At 40.0% G+C, this 20,702-nt stretch overlaps 1 protein-coding gene across 1 annotated transcript; it reads right to left on the bottom strand.

Moving 5' to 3' along the window:
* Positions 1–276: 276 nt before the first annotated feature.
* LOC108889041 (thyroid hormone-induced protein B) lies at positions 277–18,163 on the bottom strand (the record flags this gene model as incomplete). The annotated part of the gene is made up of 4 exons (XM_018685315.1): positions 17,885–18,163; positions 12,616–12,700; positions 12,364–12,501; positions 277–474 (listed from the first exon to the last, which is right to left on the bottom strand). Coding segments are annotated over exons 1-4 (700 nt in total), but the record flags the coding sequence as incomplete, so codon positions are not given.
* Positions 18,164–20,702: the final 2,539 nt, after the last annotated feature.

Raw genomic sequence — 20,702 nt, 5'->3', positions numbered from 1 at the left:
CCATTTTGATTTCAACATCCTGGTGTTTATGCTGCACTGCATATTTTCATACAGCAAGTACAAATGAGGAAGTACACAAATGGCGATGTACCATATGTAACATAATGTAATCGCGTTAGAAAAACAAATTGTAATTATATATATATATATATGTTGTTTTCATTTCAATCAAAACATCTTCTCACTAAAATTGCACATGCTAGCTCCAGTACTGACCTCACTGGGTGTGGGGCCTTGACGTCAACGCTGACCAGAGTCCAGCCAGCAGTAGTGTACATCTCTGGCCTCCAGATCTCCTCATAGTGGCCCAGCTGGTCTCTGGTAAAAAGTGAGAAGATGTTTCCCCTCTCCTGGGTCTCGTTGGTAATAGAAGGAGAGGCAGCCAGCCATGGGCACCCGTGGTTAAGGGTGAGGTCAGCTTGGCCACTTCCTGGAAGTGCTTGGCATACACAGAGTCCACATACATGTAGTGGCCTAGAGCAGTAGAAGATAAAGATGAGCTGAAGTACATGGTTATAGGCTGATACAGACACATTTCTAGGATGTGAGAGGTTGTCACAAGACTGTGCATGTGAAAAAAATGTTACTACTAGATTGTTTTGATTACTTTTGATTGCTCATGTATAGTGATTCACACACTTACACCTCCATTAGTGTTCTGTTTTCTTTACATGCTGCAATGAACACTATGTTGTTGCTTTTAAGTATATAAAGCAGAGATGGATAACCCAAGCCACAGAGGTCAAAACCAGCAGTTCTTCATTCTAACCAAACAATACAGCAGCTGATTTCACCAGCCAGCACACCTCCCTGATTACAGGCTCTGCCTCAAGAACCATCAATCCAAGAAAACTGACAAACTACAGAGTCTTGGTCTCTGAAACTTCTTATGTAGCTGGATCCAGGATGTCTTCAACCATAGACCATGAACTGTTAGAAGTGGGAATATTGTGTGATCCGCATAATACACAAAGTGGCTGATAAGTATATGCCCAGAAGTAAATTTCTGGTTAAAGCAAAAAGAGTCCCTTGACTAGATGGACAGAAAGCTTTAATGCTCAGGCAGACAGGATGAAAAAGGTGGCAATTAAAACCGATGATGCAGCTGAATGGAACTCATACTGTCAGGTGAATAATCAGTTACTAAAATTAAGGAAAAATATGATGTTGTTAATTTTTTTATGAAATTAATATTATTATTTATTTTTAAAAAGTAGTAAAGTTAAAAGTAGAAAAAATACTTTCAGCCAGCTAATGTTGGATTGGTACAGCTGAAGGGAGGGAGTGAGAGGGGTCCTGTATGATCAAAGTGGCCTTCCTAGTAACTGCACAGAAAGTTGTGTTTGAACTGAACCTGTTATCTTACTGACCCGTCTGATCATCTGAGAAAGATGTCAGAGTCTTGTGTTTAATAGTGAGGTTATTATACCAGAATGAAAGGTAAGAACAGAATCAATGAGTGACCTGTAAACCAACTGACATTAAAACCCCTTAGCTTCCTCAGTAGGTGCAGTTGTTGTTGAGCTTTCTTGTATATTGAGTCAGAATGTTTTAGAAAATGACAAATAGATGTATATCTCCATTCCAATTATATCTAAATGACTCAACCTGCTTGACCAGCAGGCAGAATGGAAAGAGTGGTGTTTGATCAAATTTCACACTTTTTTTCTGTAAAAAAGCTTAACTTTGAATTCCAACATGCTTATAAGAAGGGTCATTCTACCAGTACAGCTTCAGTGCAGAAGACTGATCAGTAGTTGAATGATATAGACAGGAACAGAATGGTTGGTGCTGTTGATGCCTGTGCTACATCAGAGCTAATAGACCATGAAATACTCTTCATGAAGCTTGCTGCTTATGGTTTTTCATTTTACTGCCCTTGACTGGATAAGAAACCACCTAACTGGCAGAATGCTCTTTTTATGATCTTTTTATGAATCAGGTAGGTTAGAGTATAGCTGATGATGCTAATGTGTACACTCTGTTAACTAGTATTGATGATTTAAACAATACATTGAAGAATTAACTAAAATGTATTTTTAACTGGGTAGACAAAAACTACTCAGCTATAAATGTGTCCAAGACAAAATGCACCATCATGCTTGATAAGCACATGAAAGTCACAATGATGCAACTGTAAAAATGGGAAGTGGGGAGTCTATAAGAGGGGGTTCCTTATATCTTAGTCCAATAGCACTTTGAAGGTAATATAAGCCATAGCATTGTTTCATGTTGACTACTAATAAGTAATCTTCAACCAGAAAGAGCTGTAACATCTTCAGTTAGTGGAGAATAGAGCAGCGTGATTAGCACTCTGTTACTCAGGCAGAACAAGCAGAGAAGAAAAAACACTGATTTCACATGGCTGAAGGTTGAAGATAGGTTCAGGTTATCTAATAAAACATTAGTTTTCTGGAACTACACACAGTTATCAAACAAGTCAGGTGATGAAGGGTCACATTACACTGTCCCAACCAAAGACTAATGGAATAGTTTGCCATGCATTATGTTCGAGAATTTACAACAAAAAGCTTTAAGAAGCAGTTAAAGAGGTTCTTGAAAACTGGCATGAAAATATTATTATTAATTGATTATTATTAATATGGATGTTTAGATGAATTGAGATTGTTCCCGTTGTTACGTGTTGTTTTAACTGTCACTACATTTCAGTGAGTCTGTTTTTTTTGTTTTGTCTATATGTGGTTTTGACTGCAATCTTCAACGCAGTCTTTGTGTTGTAATTTGTATTGTTTAATGTTTATTGTATGAATGTAATGTGGTAAAGTGATGTCAATTAAATGGGATTTCAGTGGGATCTGACCTGCTTCAAGAATCACAACAATGCTGCGGTGCTGGAAACAGTGTATAATTCAAGACACTGGGCTTTGTGTGACAATATTTTTGCACTTTTATATTAAACACTTCTTACTGTGTGTACTAAGTGCACAAACTTGTCAAATAACTGCTGCTGATGAATGTCATCTGTTCATGAGACACAAACATTTATGAGATTTGATCACTACTACAACAGACAAACCCAAACTTCTGTATTAGGCTACTGTGCCTGTTCTGCTCCATTTGAGGGAAAGTTTCTTTCACAAAACACAACCACAGTAGAAATAAATAATTCCATGGATAGTGATATTAGGGAATCAAAAACATATTACTATAATGCTTGGTCATCACAGAGTTGTGATTGAAACAAAGGAGGAATATTTGACATGAAAGGGAAAATGTGTCTTGCGAAAGACAAATGGTAAGTGGTGCATGACTTAGATGGAAGGCAGTCAAGTTGAATTGGCACATAGAGATGAACAACAGAATACATAACATTACGGCTGCATGATAAATCGTTAAAAAATCGTGATCTCGATTCACATCTAAACGTGATCTCATTTCTAAATGACAACGATTCTTCTGTATTTTATTTCACGAGATCACAAACCGACGCTCCTCTTTTCCTCTCAAGAGTTTCACAAGTGCACCCAAACGCACCTTGTCGCTGCCCTCTCTCTCAACCTATGACAAAGCACCTTTTACATCACGTGATTCAGTGGAGGTGGGAGCCCACCTGCAATTGAAAGAGTTTTCGAAAAAGAAAGCAGCGCAGAGTGAGTGCAACACAAAAGACAGGGAAGTGTGTGGTAAGAAGGGATAAGTACAAAATGAATGGAGATGAAAGCCCAAGTGGTAGTGACGAGAATCATCCAACTGCCCAAACCGAACTCGAGATGAAAAAAGGTTCACATTCAGTGGTGTGGAAATATTTTAGATTTAGGCAAGAAATTGAGAATCAGTCTGAAGTGCATTGCAAGGTGTATTTTGCCCTCATAACAGCACTGCAAGGCAACACCACAAATCTTCACAAGCACCTTAAACGTCACCATAAATCCAACAATCCCTGTTGCCCGACAACACAGACGACTATAACCGGTGCTCCAGTTTTACTGGTGATCCTGTTAACTGGTGATATTTGTTTACGTTTTCGCTAGCTGTGCTCCAGATGTTGCTAACATGTTCTTGGTTGCAGATTCGTCATTTTCAGGAGTCGCCGCTTACCGTGTGTCTGTGAAGTGTAAGGAGATATCGAAGACCTTGGTGAGAACAGAACCTTTTCCAGTTAATGTAAAAAGCACATCCCTGTCAAAATCACTTGTAGACCAGAACACAAGACATAGTGAAAAAAAAAAGTAAATAATTGCAACGGGGTTCGAAATGATACTCTCGGTCATATAAGACATAATGTATGTGTAGCACCTTTGCCGTTACGCCACGGACCTGACCAACAAGTTCTGTGTGTTACCCATATAAATCTTGGTCACATTGCCAGCTGTTAAACACTCGTCACTGATTTCAGAGAACACACCCATGTCAACTGGTGAGAGTCACAACTCAACATAAGCAATCACTGCCTATTCAATAAGGAACTTCAAAAACAAACGATGGTCTTATCAGGCCTGGCGAAACCACAATGTTACCGTGCCCACCTCGACGCTAAAGTGCATTTGATTTTTGTAAGAAGGACGACGTAGTGGTCATCACAATACCAAACACACAGCATGTAACTGGTCGTGTGGAAACATCGCTCTCTCACACGTCAACAAGGTGGAATTTAATGTGTTACAGTATGTAAGGTAAGCGACTGTGCTTTTCACCAGATATGTGTTGCTGGATTTCTTAGTCCTCCATATATCCTCAATTTATTTCTTGCTCAAGTTTGAAAGAGGTAGTGGATGTTCTCGTTGATGAGGTGGGGACCAGCCGTTCAAGAACAGGAATAGCACAAAAGCTCACCAAAGACCTTGTGATGTAAGTGATTGTCTGTTTAATGTTGGAAATAACATGACGATCTGTAGTCAATACATGATTTGTCTGCACTTTGTCAGATGTGTGGTGAGACAAGACACACGTGCAACGGAGGACTTGCAGTTGTTTCACGTCTTTGGGAACTGACATATCTGTGTTTTTTTTTTTTTTTTTTTTTAGAAGGATTGTCTTCTCTGTACAATTGAGTCCATGCTTTGTGGAGTGTACTGTTGTTGGTGAAGCACATGTTCACAAGATGTTTATTGCCCTGAATTTGAAGGAGGAAATAAAAGCGTCCTATGTCAAACTATGCCTATGTATGTTTAATCCGTGATGGCGTATCTCATGTTAGAATGGGCACAACCAAGGGCACAACCAATCACTGTTCAACCAATCACACTGGGAGGCAAAGACTATATATACAGCTCTTTTAGCAGTCTTGATTTGTCTTGATTAGCGAGTTAGGAGATTGATAGAGAGAAAGAAGGAGACACATATATAAATATATATATATATATATATATATATATATATATATATATATATATATATATATATCACCTATCCCTTAGGCTCTACAGTCAAAGGCTGTTTTGTTATTAGACAAAGATGTGAATGTTAATATACATATGGTGGGCAGCTTCACTACAAGCTGGGGGAGCACCTGGCAAAAGTGTTTTTGTCATTCCATGCAAGTAAGCATGGAGGACATTGTGGAATGGAAAAAACGGTGGATGCCATTGCTCTGAGGCATTTCTGGCCTGGATGGAAAGTGACATACAAAAATGGCTGAGCTTCAGCCACATTTGTAAGTGATCTCTGTATATTCCAGTGAAACACAATTTCATGAATCTTCTTATTCACTTGGGCCTTCAATTTTTGTAGATACTGGAGTATCCTGAATCCCAAACTACAGTTGCGTAATGGTTGATTATTTTACCAAATGGACAGAGGCCTATCCGCTGAGGACCAAAAGTTTATGTTCGCCTTACCATCCCCAGACGAATGGCTTGGTGGAGAAAATGAATGGCACTATTCAACAGTATTATGAACGTCTATTTTCTATGTCTGTGTGTTTTAATTACCTTGCAATCTTTTAAGTCACTATGTTGTGTATGTATGTATGACCTTACAGGACTTTAACTAAATTGGTGGGTGGGGAAACCCAGCACTTGGGACACCAAAAACCAACACTATTTGCCTTGAGGACAAAAAAAAACAACTCACCACCAGGTTTTCTCCATATTTTTTGATGTTTGGTCAGGAGGCCAGATATCCCATAAGAGTATGAGGTATTAAGCAAAGCACAATACATGTATTGTGTGTAGGAAATACTGTTTGACTGCATAGCTTCTCCAAGTCGGCTATATGATGTGTTGACATTATGTCACTGTATGTCTTTATGCCCTCAGGTGACTGACGAACATGTGGAGGCAGTAGTGGGCAGAGAATCAACTTCTGCAGGTGTAGAGAACCCCCCCATCCACTACACTACTGCAAAAGACAACATGGAGAAAGTAACAGCAATGGTGAAGCGGAAGTGGGAGGACATTGGCCAGGATGACAGCTTCAGAGTGGGTGACAAAGTATTAAGGCAAAATGTCAGGCAAGAGCAGAGAAAAGGGGGTAAAATGGAGAGCTCATTGCTGGGCCCTTTCACCATCATTAAAATAGAAGGGAAAAGCGCTGACTTGGTCACCAAAAAATGCAAGACAGTTCACACAGTAAACATCGACCAGCTCTGTAAACACATAGACAAAGCACCACGTTTACCTCACAAATGGCCAGCTACTTCCCCATTCACCATTTCCCTGTCTCCCGATCACTTATCACCAATTCAAATTCCAAGTTTGTGAAATACTACATAAGAGGAATTAATGGGATAAACCTAATTCCATGATTCAGTGTCATTGTATTATATTGCATAATTCCAGGTGAACCCAACCAAATATGATGTGATGGTGGGAGCAATTTGTGATCAACACCACTGGACACTGACCGTAAGGTATCTTGGATCTTGTATCTTGTCAGATTACATGTAACTCAGTGCTGGTTCATTAGTTCCTAATGTTTCTCTTTATACATTGTCTAGGCAATGTATCCACAACAAAGGCAATCCCTATATTTGGATCCATTTGGGGCTCCAAGTGATGCACTTAAGAAATGCAGTGCAGTGACCAGGTAAGGGAAGGACCATTGTGTTGGGAGGGTCAGGCATGTTTGGAGCATTTGAAGTTGATTTCTTCATTATGAAACTGCCATGCATGTGATTTACTCTTCTCTGCCAGATCGAGTGCACACTGTGCTCAGGGTGGTTTCACTGGGACTGTGTGGGACAGCCACTTGTAGAAGGGGACTACTTTTGCCCTGTGTGTGTTTAGGTTTCGCCTACAAAAAATAAAGCTACCCTTGTCAAACCATTCTCTGTTGGAGTTTATTCACTGACTGTTTGGATTGTGTATACTGAAAAAAATGCAGTTTATTGTATTCTGAACAACCACTTGATAATCTGGTCTCCACCACATCTTTTACATTGGTTAGAACTTTGATCTCTGACATAACAGATTTATTTCAAATTATTGTCACAGAAATTAATATGATCAACAAAAACCCAATGCACTTTAGCGTCGAGGTGGGCACAGTAACATTGTGGTTTCGCCAGGCCTGATAAGATTATCATTTGTTTTTGAAGCTCCTTATTGAATAGGCAGTGATCGCTTATGTTGAGTTGTGACTCTCACCAGTTGACATGAGCGTGTTCCCTGAAATCAGTGACGAGTGTTTAACAGCTGGTAATGTGACCAAGATTTATACGGGTAACGCACAGAACTTGTCGGTCAGGTCCGTGGCATAACGGCAAAGGCGCCACACATATGTCTTATATGACAGAGAGTATTGTTTCAACCCCCGTCGCAATTATTTACTTTCTTTTTTTCACTGTGTGTTGTGTTCTGGTCTACAAGTGATTTTGACAGGGATGTGCTTTTTACATTAACTGGAAAAGGTTCCAGTCTCACCAAGGTCTTCGATATCTCCTTACACTTCACACATACACGGTAAGCGGTGACTCCTGAAAATGATGAATCTGCGACGGCAAGCTTCTCGGCAACATCTGGAGCACAGCTAGCGAAAACGTAAACAAATATTACCAGTTAACAGGATCAACAGTTAAACTGGAGCACCGGAACCCTGCACAACGCAACACCATACCCAGCAAACTCATGCAAAAGGAGATAACAGCGGCTACTGCTTTCCACCTAGCCAAAGATATGGTCCCTATAAACCCTGTGCAACACGAGGGATTTCGGAAAATGATCAACACCTTAGACAAACGCTACACAATACCCTCCCACAACTATTTTTCAAATGTTGCACTACCTACTATGTACAGCAAGCAGCAGGCAATAATTGAGGCAGAATTGCGGGAAGTAGATCATTTCTCATCAATGTCTGATTTATGGTCCAGCCGGACCATGGAACTGTATTTGAGTCTGACAGTTCATTTTATACTGATTTCATCTACTGAAAAGCAGGTGCCTACAGACTGCTTTTTTCCATGAGGGTTACAGGGGCAAGGCACTAGCACAGGGATTAAAGGATGCCCTCGCATCTTGGAGTTTGGAACAGGAGAAAATGATGTGCATAACAACATGGACAAAACATAGTGAAGGTGATCTCCATCAACGATTGGACCAGGCTCCATTGTTTTGGCCACAGGCTACATCTGGCTATAGGTGAGCTCGTTTATAAAGTCATTCTATACGTATATAAGTCAGCTGAATGTTTTAATACAGCTACAATGATACTTTAACTACAGCACATAATAACAACAACAACAATAATGATAATAATAATAATAATTAAAGCTGCAAGCAACGTTGAATGGGCCCTCGCACCCTCCCCTCTCTTCAGGTCGTACGACACAGTTCTGCAACTGAGTGACTACCAGACACAGAGGGAATGAGTCAGAAGTCCCTTACTGCCCCCATCAGGTGGTGCTATGACTATACTTGAATGTACATATACCATGTATATGTGTTCAGGCCATGACAGTTAGCAAACACGTGAAGTTTGGGGCCGATTGAACAGTGCATGCTTCGCCATAATTTACTGTTTAATGGCGAAGCATCGAAATTCGCCATGGCGACTCAGCAAGGGCGTCCCATGAAGACTCAAGTTGTGTAGAGCAAGAAAAAAGCCCTTCATCAATGAGAAGCAAAGAAGAGCCAGGCTGAGGTTTGCAAAAGACCATAAGGATTGGACCATAGAGAACTGGAGTAAGGTCATCTTCTCTGATGCGTCCAATTTTCAGCTTTGCCCAACACCTGGTCGTCTAATGGTTAGACGGAGACCTGGAGAGGCCTACAAGCCACAGTGTCTCGCACCCACTGTGAAATTTGGTGGAGGATCGGTGATGATCTGGGGGTGCTTCAGAAAGGCTGGACTTGGGCAGATTCGTCTTTGCGAAGGATGCATGAATCAAGTCACGTACAAGGTTATCCTTGAAGAAAACTTGCTTACTTCTGCTCTGACAATGTTCCCCAACTCTGAGGACTGGTTTTTCCAGCAGGACAATGCACCATGCCACACAGCTAGGTTAGTCAAGGTGTGGATGAAGGACCACCAGATAAAGACCCTGTCATGGCCAGCCCAATCTCCAGACCTGAACTCCATTGAAAACCTCTGGAATGTGATCAAGAGGAAGATGGATGGTCACAAGCCATCAAACATAGCTGAGCTGCTTGAATTTTTTGCGCCAGGAGTGGCATAAGGTCACCCAACAGCAATGTGAAAGACTGGTGGAGAGCATGCCAAGATGCATGAAAGCTCTGATTAAAAATCAGGGTTATTCCACCAAATATTGATTTCCAAACTCTTCCTAAGTTAAAACATTAGTATTGTGATGTTTCAAAATAAATATGAACTTGTTTTCTTTGTGTTATTTGAGGTCTGAAAGTCAACAAATAACAGAGAATGTGTTCAAAATTAGCACTAATCCTGGCTGGCATGTCTCCCATAAGCCTTTCACACTGTTGAGGGGTAATTTTGTCCCAGTGCACATGCAGAAGGGAGCATGTGGGTTTCGCGAATGGCACAATACTTAGCAGAGTTCAATGTGCCATCACAGACAGTGAGATGACCAACACCAGCAGCACTCCTGCATCCCCAAACCATGATACTGCCTCCACCATGCTTGACAGGAGGTACTGTACATGCTGGAGGTAATGCTTCGCCTGGCCTTCTGTGTACCCTCACATTATCAGGAGGATGCCATTCAGCGGTTTTCCCTGCACATGCGGATCAGGATGCAGCCATTTCTTGCTGAAGAAACCCTTGGACGCCCAGATCTTGGTTTGTCTTCCAAGCTGTGGGTTCATCTATATTTCTGCAGAGTGTATCCAACTGCTGAAGGACTGCATCTGCACTTCCTGGCTATCTGGCGGCAGCTATACCCTTCCTGGCTGAGAATCTGTATCTTCAGGTGTGTTTCCTGCGTTAGGTTCCTTGTTTTAGCCATTTTTGTCTCTGAAGAACTTTCAAATGGCTGGCTTTATATAGACACGAAGCACAGCAACAAAAATTGTGTCTTTTAATAAAAAACATGACCTTCATTAGTGGATCACTGGCACCAAAATGATCAAATACTCAAAATTTCTTACGTATTTTTATGGAAACAATCAATTTTCAACAGATCTATTTGCATTTGCAAATGGGTCTGGAACCTCTCAGTCCATTTTCAATTTCCAAGGAGTATTATCAAAGGTTGCAGATCAAAACGCCTCTGCATGGAACTGGACAGCCCTATAACGAATCAGAGTAACAAAATGTGTGAAACAGCGCAGAGCGACAGAGAACGTCTGGAAGCACATTTTTGAAGTAATCATTATTTTTAATTTCTTCCATTAATTGTCAGAGATCCTTTTAAAATCTGGCCCCTGTTAAACAACAATCTGTTTCTTACCATAATATTATTCTATTATTCTATATTGGTTGCATTGTCTTTCATTAATGACACTTCTCAATCCATGGTTCTCTGCCCCATATAACTCGATCGCTTTAACTATGCTAACTAGCCTGACAGTGCTTTGCTGTAGCTGGGGTACCCAGTGAGTCCACTTCACCAGTTAATTGTTTTATTCCTTCTCTACCCTCTGTTCCCATGTTTTTCCTTCTGGCTGCAGGTTCTTTATCAGTGTGAAAAAGTTGTTTCTTTTGCAGCTCTCAATAGAAAGTTCCATTAGGCTTATAATCATGGTAGTCAGTTAGCTTGTTGAGTAAATATACCAACTGCTTGTTTAATACTGTCACAATAGCGGATTATACAGACTTCTTGACATTAGCCCCCCTTTCATGGATGAAAGGGGGCTGACCTTTCATTCAGTCATTGTGACCTGCCAGAGCAAATAAACATAAGCTCACTGATTGGTCTGGATTACAGGCTAATGGATCACTTTCATATCTTGACATTTTTTGAATTGATATGATTGTTACTCTTTTTATAATTTTATTGGAAGCTGTTCTCTGCCAACAAAGGACTCCAACTGCCTTCATTACATTGTTATAGATCTGTTTGTAAAATTATTATTATAAGTGAAATTCAAACTCTAATTTCAAGACTTATGGTTTTATGAGAATGATTTGAATATCCTTAGTTACATCTACAGGCAGCTGTTGAAGAGAGAGAACAACTACTCCACCAGTCCATTCTTCTCACTGGGGGAGTAGTACTGTCAGATGATTTATTTTGGGTTGGTAGTTTAAACAATTAAATTGTTTGAGAATCTTGTTCAACTCCTCCATCAGATATCAAACCATGCAAGTGTACTGTTGCAATACAGTATGTAAGAATGAAGTCAGAACGGTTCCTATGTTTCCTCACATCTAGTAAAATTCACACTGTGGCTGCCAGGTTTGTCAGCTGCAGCAGTCAAACCTCAGTACTGTGCAGCATACTGCACAATAATAACCAGTTGGGAGCTATACACATAAACAGCTAACCACACTGGAGACAAATGCAGTATATTTAGCTATATTTGGCAAAAATATGTGCTTGGAGAGATTTCTCTTTCTACTGAACAAAGAAACCGATAAAGAGGAAGGTGGATTGTACTGCAGTGATAGCTTGAAAAGTTTTTTTGTAGAAAAACTGAGCTGCTGTTCAAATCCATCATAACTGCAGAGAATATGGCCCTAGTTCAAGTTCAGTCTGTAATTTCAAATTTTGTTTCTTTGTGGCTTTTAATGTTAATAATACATATACAGTATAGTGTACAGTAACTTTATCTAACAAATATTCCTATGTACCTACAGTATGTAACTACACACTGTATCTTTCAGTTGTGTCATTGTATGTCTCTTCCACTGTCTTCTATTCTCTGCTTGACCTTAAACAACAACTCTGATCTAACTCCTGAAATGAGCTCATGGTGCACACAAACTAGCACATGCATGAGTTCAGACAGGCTGTGTGAATGTATATATGTATATACAGATGTGTGTGTGTGTGTGTGTGTGTGTGTGTGTGTGTGTATGTGTGTTATGTGTGTGTGCATATACCTCTCTGGTTATTGATGGTGTGTTTTTCTAGCAGGTTAGTCTCAGGATCTCTGGCCACACTTCCCCCAACATACCAGTTGACATTTGGGTTCCAGCTGTTACTGTAGCCACAGAGGTGATGCTCCTCAAAATTACACTCTGGGAACATCAAAGACAGACATTATTTCTCTTTTTTGTATGAATAAATACAGTCTCACATTAGACTATACTTGAAAGGTGAAACTTCTAGTTTGATATAATGTTGACACTGACCTATGCAGTAACCTGGAACAATGTGAATTTCAAAGATGGCCACACTGTTCCCTGAGCCATTTTTAGGTCGACCTTCCAGCAAAATCTGTTGAGGAAAAAAATAGTCTGACCACTTACAAACTGTGTCTCAAAGCAGCCATCAATACATTACATCACGTTACATTATGTCACATCAAAGTCAGCACCAAAATTACATAAAATAACATAAAATATCAGTGTCAACAGTAGAAGTAGGACACCCATAATGTAGAGCAAAGGGATCTACCCAGTGTTACTATGATGTTCCTAATGAAGTAATTGCAAAGGATTCTTCTAACAAAATGCATCTCTGTATGTAGGCATGTCATGACTAAGTATTTCAGCTGAGTAGGCTTAAACTTGTGCTGTGCTAGTGGCACTATATGAATCACGAGCATTCAGTTATCTTTTACCCATGAGCTAATACACGTGTGAGCATGCACACCCATAAATATATGGGATAGATCAGAATCATCACATAATGTCTTATTGCACATCACAATCACAACACACCTCATCATATCACAACATATCACATTACATCATGTCCTTTAAATCCATATGTACACTAAGTCATAGTCTCCATTACAGTTTTATGTTGATACCATGTTATGCCATTCATTCTTTTTCAGGTTCTGTATTCCTTTTATGAGTTGTTCCTTCCAGAGAGGAAATCAAATTTAGAAAGTGCTTTATATGACATCATTGTTTCTTTAACAGTATTTGTGGGCTTTGGCCTAAAACTCACTGTGTATTTAACCCTTGTGTGCCCCTCTGTACATTTTTTGCATTTTTCAGTTGAAAATACTCAATAATTTTGCCTCTGTTAATGGTATTTTTTTTTTCAATTATCCATTATGTGACATTATTTTCCACTATATGGCTGAGGGCTCCATTATATGCTGTTTCATTGAGGCCTTTTTCTGTTGCATTTCTGACTATTGCTTGGTAACGGAATACATGATTACAACTAAAATGGTCTGGGTGTGTTGGTATTGATGTTAAAGTGTGGTACGAATGTGTGTATTTAGAAAATTATTTGTGTGTGTGTGTGTGTGTGTGTGTGTGTGTGTGTGTGAACAGGGAAACAGAAAGTCTTTTTTGCTCATCATATTTTGAACATCCCTCTCTCTCTCTCTCTCTCTCTCTCTCTGTATTTCTTATGCCCACAGACCACATTTTCACACATACCCCCACCCCCACCCCCCCAACGTAAATGCATTTACGTTATGTTTTGGTTTCCAGTGCAGCATGTTTACTCAGGTAGTAGCTTGCTTGGTTAGTCATTTTTTCTCTGGAGGAGGCTCTGACTGCTGTCCTGCTGTCCTCTGGGTTAATGTTCCAAAAATAGCATTAAAGGGTTAAAATTATTTAAGAAATACATGTAAATTTAATAGTTATGATCAGGACTGAAATGGGTCAAAAGATTTAGTGCACTGAAGATTTTTGCACCAAGGGTAAAAGGGGCGCATTTAAAAAAAAAAACTCACACTGCTCAAAAAATAATAATGCATTAAAATCAATGTTGTTGTCATTTATTGATATATCCAAGGGTGTAATAATCCCCCCCAAAAAATTCCAGTTTAGTATATGGAAAATATTTCATATATTTCATATACTTTTTTTTTCATATACTTTTTTTGTTTGTTTTTATCATTTAAAATGTGTGGGTTAATCCTCCCAAAATGGCATTAAAGGGTTAAAATTATTTGAGAAATACATGTAAATTTAATAGTTATGATTAGGACTGAAGTTGGTCAAAAGATTTAGTGCAGTGAAAGTGAAAAATAATATTGATATATAATATTTTTATAGCACTTTTTAGGAACTGAACATTTTTTGTACCGAGGGTAAAATATAATTTTCTAGAGGGGTGCACATGGGTTAAGGAGGGTTAACTTTAAATTTTGATTACAGTTCTATCAAAAGCAACTTACAAGTGAATTATATAATTTATATATTATATTTATACAACACAGTTCATTCTAAAGGAAACACAGCTTTTCAGAGGAGAAGATTAAAAGCATGCATACTACATACTAGTGATAGATCAATATGGTTTTTTACAGATACCGATTATTAGTAGTCATCTCTTATAAAGTTGACTGAAATTTGAAATAAATAAATAAATAAAGTTCAAGTAAATCAAGTAAATAAAACAAAGTTAAATAAAATTTGCACAGAAATGTGAGTCTCAAATCAGTTAGTAGTCCCAATTGAGCAGAACCAGATTGTGGTGCAAAAAGCAGAGTTGTTCAGTGTGTGTGAGCACTGTGCATGCACAGCTTTCAGATGGTGCTGTAGGTGGGACAATGCTGGAGACAGAGTAGTGACTGCAGACAGAGAGGCGCGGCTGCATCAGAGCCAAAATAACCCAGTTTGAAATTGATCTCTTATCGGCCGTCGGATTAAAAAAAGGCTGATGCTGATATGCGTCAAAATGCTGAATATTGGCGCCCGGCTGATAATCGGTCTATCCCTACTACATACATGTAAGTCATACATAACAAACAATTTAAAACTATGAAATTTCAAATATTAAGACACAAACACCATGAAAACAAAGCTAATCAAACATAATCTGCGGAGTGTATCTAATGTCATCTGGTAGAATACTGCATTAAAACTAGAGTAAAAGCAGCTTGACTATTGATTTAACAACTTTGAGCCATGTCTCAAATTACCAACAAGCATGATGTGATGTGATGAAACTCTCTCTAATCTAAACTGTAGCATTTTGAATAAATCTCCCATGAGGAGGACCATTCAGTTTTCTACACAACTGAAAACAAACATCTTTTAAATTCCTCTCACTATGACATGAAGCCTTTTACATTGGATGTTTTTTCAAAGTGTTAAAAATTGAACTGCAAACATTGCTCTGGAATGTAAGATGGACATGTCAGAGCCAATTAGGCCTACCCACTTTACTGCATGCATAATAGAAGTATAACCTGTGGCAAAAAGGCATTTTAAACCTTATTTTGGGGCAAAGTCACCAGACCTTTTAAGGAGCTTTCATCATATTTGACTAGTGATTTTATATATGCAAGCAAAGTTATGGCTCTCTCTCTTCATTTATTTAGATCGGGGCTTGGTCTTGTGAGTCCAATATGATAGTTAACCATGATGAGGAATGGAAGATTACAAATTGGCCAATATTAGTGTCATGGTCAGAATTCTTTAAAGTGCAGCTCCATAGTAGGTCTTGTATAGAGGAAAAACATTGCTGCACAGTTCCCTGTGGATTTAAGGGTGCACTGTAATTATGATGGACTGTGAGCAACATCTGTACAGTGGACAACATCTAGCTGTGTAGCTTCACACTACAATGTATTGCCCAGGGTTTGGAGAGAGTGTTAATTCCCCTTATCATCTACGTAAACACAGAATCTCAATTCAGAAATTAAAGCAGGAACCAAAAGCATGTTAGCCCAGAGAGTTCAGTGTATTGCAATGTAAGGAAACACATGCAGGGAGAAAACAGATCATGACCATAGACTGTTCACGACACAGTCAAATTAAGAAAATATCTTGATCAATTTAACAACACACACACTGCAAATACACACAAAACAACCAAATAGACAAAGGTACTGCAAGTAACACAGTGACAAGTGACAAGTAGGGTTCAATTGGCTTCAAATCTGAAATTTTACCATGGCACAGTTTTAGTCGTTTTTGACATAAAGTCTGTTATGCCTCTTCTTGTCATCACCATAAAAATCACATCAACTTTGTAGTTGTAGTGCATCCTCCATACTTCCTCTACTGACATTTGATTTCCTACATGTTGCCAGCCTTGGCTCAGCAGTAAATTGAGTCTTGTCAGACACTAGTGGCTCTATTAGTCCATCTATAAGCAGACATAATATTACATTAATCATGTTGTCATATTTCTTATTACTAATGCAATACAAGTTGGATTTAGTACCACAATGCCAACAGCACAGGTTGTTGATGTAACCCTCTTTTTAATTTGCCAGAATCCACCTCATTTGTTTGTGCTTTCAGCTTGATCACACACACTCTCTCTTTGTGCATCCTTCATCCTACTGATTCCCATAACACTCAGTGCAGCTCGTTGCGTGAATGGAGCTGTGCACAAGTTGTAATAACTTATGTTATTGTGTTTTGGACCAATCAGCGACCCACATTGCAAACTCTTCTCAGATACTTTCTGGGCACATCAGAAACAATTACCCTCAGAGCAGGCACCAAGAGTTCTGGCTAGGGAACTGAATTTAGATCCAGGTTCCTGTGGTCACACACAGGTAAAATTTCTGACTTCCTGGTAAAGTTCATCCTGTGGAAACAGACTATTAGTCACTACCATTTGGCAACAAAAGCAGGATTATCAGACTGGCTGCAGTTAGCCTGCAGTAGTGGTTTGACAACTACAGTTTTAAGAGACATTGCATGGAAATTATCACAGCAAGTGAAAATAGAATAAGAACCAGTTAAAACAAATGCAGAGGGAAATGACTCTGTATCAGTTTCCAAGATGTTAAGCGCTAACGGCAGATACAACAAGACTACAGATCTGCTGATAAGGAAGGAAGAAGAAGGCTAACAATTGACTGAAGGAAAACTGTGATATTCATGATTATGCTATGGAATAGGGCAAAAGATTTTTCATAAAACAGGCAATTTTCTTAATTTTTTTGTGATTAAAGATTTATCAACTTTGTTCCACTTAAGAAATGTGATTACTATGCAGCAACCACAAGTACCACTAAACTGCCAATCCTTAACCCAAGAAGTTCAACAACAACCTCATCAACAAATATATACTGTAGGTTGTTTGTTCCAACCACCAGATACAACCCACAGGAGTGCACCAGCGACAGGACTACCAGACCTTTGTTGTCATGGTTACAATAACAAACATGCAGTTAAGGTTGAGGAACTGTCACTGATTTGGTTGGGTTTAGGAAAAGATCATAGTTTGGGCTAAACTAAGCTCTTTCTTAAGGTTAGAGGACCTTCGTTGTCATGGTTACAATAATAAAAATATGGTTACCGTCATAGAGTAGCCATGGGTACAAGAAACAGTCCTGTCAAACAGCAGTCTCCTGTGTGAGGGGAGATGACAATCACCTCTCAACAGCTTATCAAGTGGAGTCATGGGGCACTACTGTCCCAGTTTGAACAAACTTTACAATGCAACACATCAGGTCAGAGTGAACAGTGACTTCATCGAAGAAACCTAAGGGGTTATTGGGATTGTGGTTTCTACAGTTATCCCTACCTGGTAGGGGATGGTGGTGTTAGGCAGGTCCACACTAGCGATGAGCCAGCTGTCAGAGGCTTTGTCGGCAGTCCAGAGCTGGTAGTCAAAGTTATCACTGTCTGGTCTGAGGTGGAGATGAAGGGAACCTTGTCCAGTGATTTGGTACACCAGCCTCACACAACTCCAGTCCTGCTGATCCAGGACTGGACTGACAAGAACTGCCTGCTCCTGGTCATGTAAGACGGCTGAGTCCACAGTTATCAAATGCCCTGCGACAACAAAATGAAGATATATCATATTCATTTACCATACATATGAATATTATACAGGCTAAGAGCTGCTGTGGTTACAAATAGACTTGTAGACTTCTACACTGTTTGTTTCTGAATAGCATGGTATGAGTTTATATGCACCAAAGTCAGATTCTGTTAGGATACTCCTGTTGTTGGGTTGGTGTTTAAGCACCGACAGGTTTCAGACAGAAGACTAACAACTGCAGAGACTTTTTACATTTTATTTTTCTGTTGACCAGAGGCAAATGTCCTGATTATATCCACTGTGAATTAATGTTGTAATAATAAATAAGTAAATACAAATAAACAAAAAAAGGATCAATTTGTTTTTTGTTGTTGTTGCTGAAAATTCATCAACCCAGCAAGCATTGGGTGAAGGGCAGGATCTCTCTAGACAGATCATCTGTCTATCACAGGACTAACACATAAGCTCATTTGCAATTTACTGTCTTTGGACAGTGGAAGGAAACTCATGCAGACACAGGGAGAACAGGCCATCTCCACTCCAGCTGGCAGGGGGCTCAAACCCAGGGCCTCCATGCCCCTGTTCCATTTAAGATGTTAACATGCATCCAGAAATAAGCTATAATGACATATTACCAATGAGTTTTCTGCTTCGTGACTGTGCACACATGCTTGATTGTCTGGAAATGTTAAACCTGTTGCAACAGCAATGAGCATTTGAGCTCCACAAGAAGTCTATTTGATAGGCTTAGTCAATTGTACACTAATTGTACATTCATGGATTACAGCTCAGCGTTCAACACAATCATCCCGGACATTTTATTCACCAAACTGCTCCAACTACAGATCCCCCTCCCCACCTGCATCTGGATTAAACACTTCCTTACACACCACCCACAATCTGTTAGACTTGGCCCCCACCTCTCCTCCACACTCACACTCAGCACTGGCTCCCCTCAGCTTTACACCCTGTATACCTATGACTGCACTCCAACCCATCCAACCAACATTATCATCAAGTATGCAGATGGTACCACCGTGGTTGGGCTCATCTCTGATGGGGATGAGACAGTAGAGAAACTGTCCCTCTGGTGTTCAGCTAACAACCTGATACTGAATGTCCAGAAAACAAAAGAACTCATCATGGACTTCAGGAAGGATCGACAAGACCACACCCCCCTCCTCATAAATGGAGAATGTGTGGAAACTGTCACCACTTTCAGGTTCCTGGGCACCCACATCTCAGCCGATCTCTCCTGGACCCACAACAACAAGGCCCTCATGAAGAAGGCTCTGCAGCAGCTGCACTTCCTGCATGTGCTCAGGAAAAACAATCTGGACAAGAAGCTGCTGCTGGCCTTCTATCACTCCTTTGTGGAGAGTGTACTAACATACTGCCTGAGTGTGTGGTACACAGGCTCCACAGCTGAGGACAGGAAGGCAGTGCAGAGGGTCATCAACACCGCCCAAAAAATCATCAGCTGCCCTCTGCCCTCCCTGGATGACATATCCAGATCCTGCTGCCTCAGGAAAACCAGAGCCATCACAGGAGACCCCTCACACCCCGCCCACCACCTGTTTGACCTGCTGCCATCCGGACTGCACTTCAGGTCAGTCAAGTCCCACACCACCAGACTCACCAACAGCTTCTTCCCCTGGGCCATACGGACTGCAAACAGTCACTGAACATACCCCCCACCCGCACCCACCGCAACTCACACACACACAAACACAGAGCCACGGACACCATTCAACCCACCTGTACCTTAAACTGTCCTGGCTTTATTCCTGCACGTGTGTTGTGTTTTTCCCTGTCTATTTAAATGTTCCCCTGTAAATGTGACTTCTCTATTTAAAGTATCTTCAGTGCTGCTGCAGAGATGATTTCTAATAGGAATGCAGAATTCTAACTTATTAATTCCCACAGTAAATGTGTAAAGACTATTCCAAGGGAGGCTTGAACTCACCTTAGCATTGCTCTAGAGTATACTGTTACTTATACAGTAGGTACTGTGCACTAACCAATTGCACCACTGGAGCTGGAGAAAAAGAGGAACAATAACAACAGAGAATACTGTAGAAGGAAGCAAAAAGGTCAAGTGTCAAAATACATAAGAGATGTACATACAGCTTTGGTCATTTGTATTACTTGCTGGCCATATTATGAATTAAAGAGAGACGATGCCTTTTCTGAAGCAAATTTGTAAAGACTGGAATCCTACTTCCTACATCTTCCCTTTATCTCACTGCAGAGTCTTTTTACCCATTCATCCAGGTCAGAGAGGCGATTCAGTGGATATAAACAGTGTTTATGGAGAATTGGTTTAAGTGCCCTCAGCTCTAAATCAGGGTGGGGAGGGGAGGCAAGGGAATTTATGGTTGTATCTGTAATCCCTTATTTGGTCATGTGAAGTTCATCAAGAATCAAAGTAGCAGAAGAAGTCTTTGAGCAGTGAATTTGTTAAACAGTGAGCCACAGAGAAGCAGGTAGGGCAGGGCACCTGCAACCCAGTAGTCAGTTTATTAGTCAGCATGTGTAAGTCAATTTACTGCAAATCACATGTACTATTTTGTGTGTG

This window comes from Lates calcarifer, unplaced genomic scaffold, assembly GCF_001640805.2.
Source record: "Lates calcarifer isolate ASB-BC8 unplaced genomic scaffold, TLL_Latcal_v3 _unitig_144_quiver_2523, whole genome shotgun sequence".
Taxonomy (NCBI): Eukaryota; Metazoa; Chordata; class Actinopteri; family Centropomidae; genus Lates; species Lates calcarifer.
The sequence above is the reverse complement of the archived record's forward strand: the minus strand, read 5'-3'. Positions and strand labels throughout refer to the sequence as shown.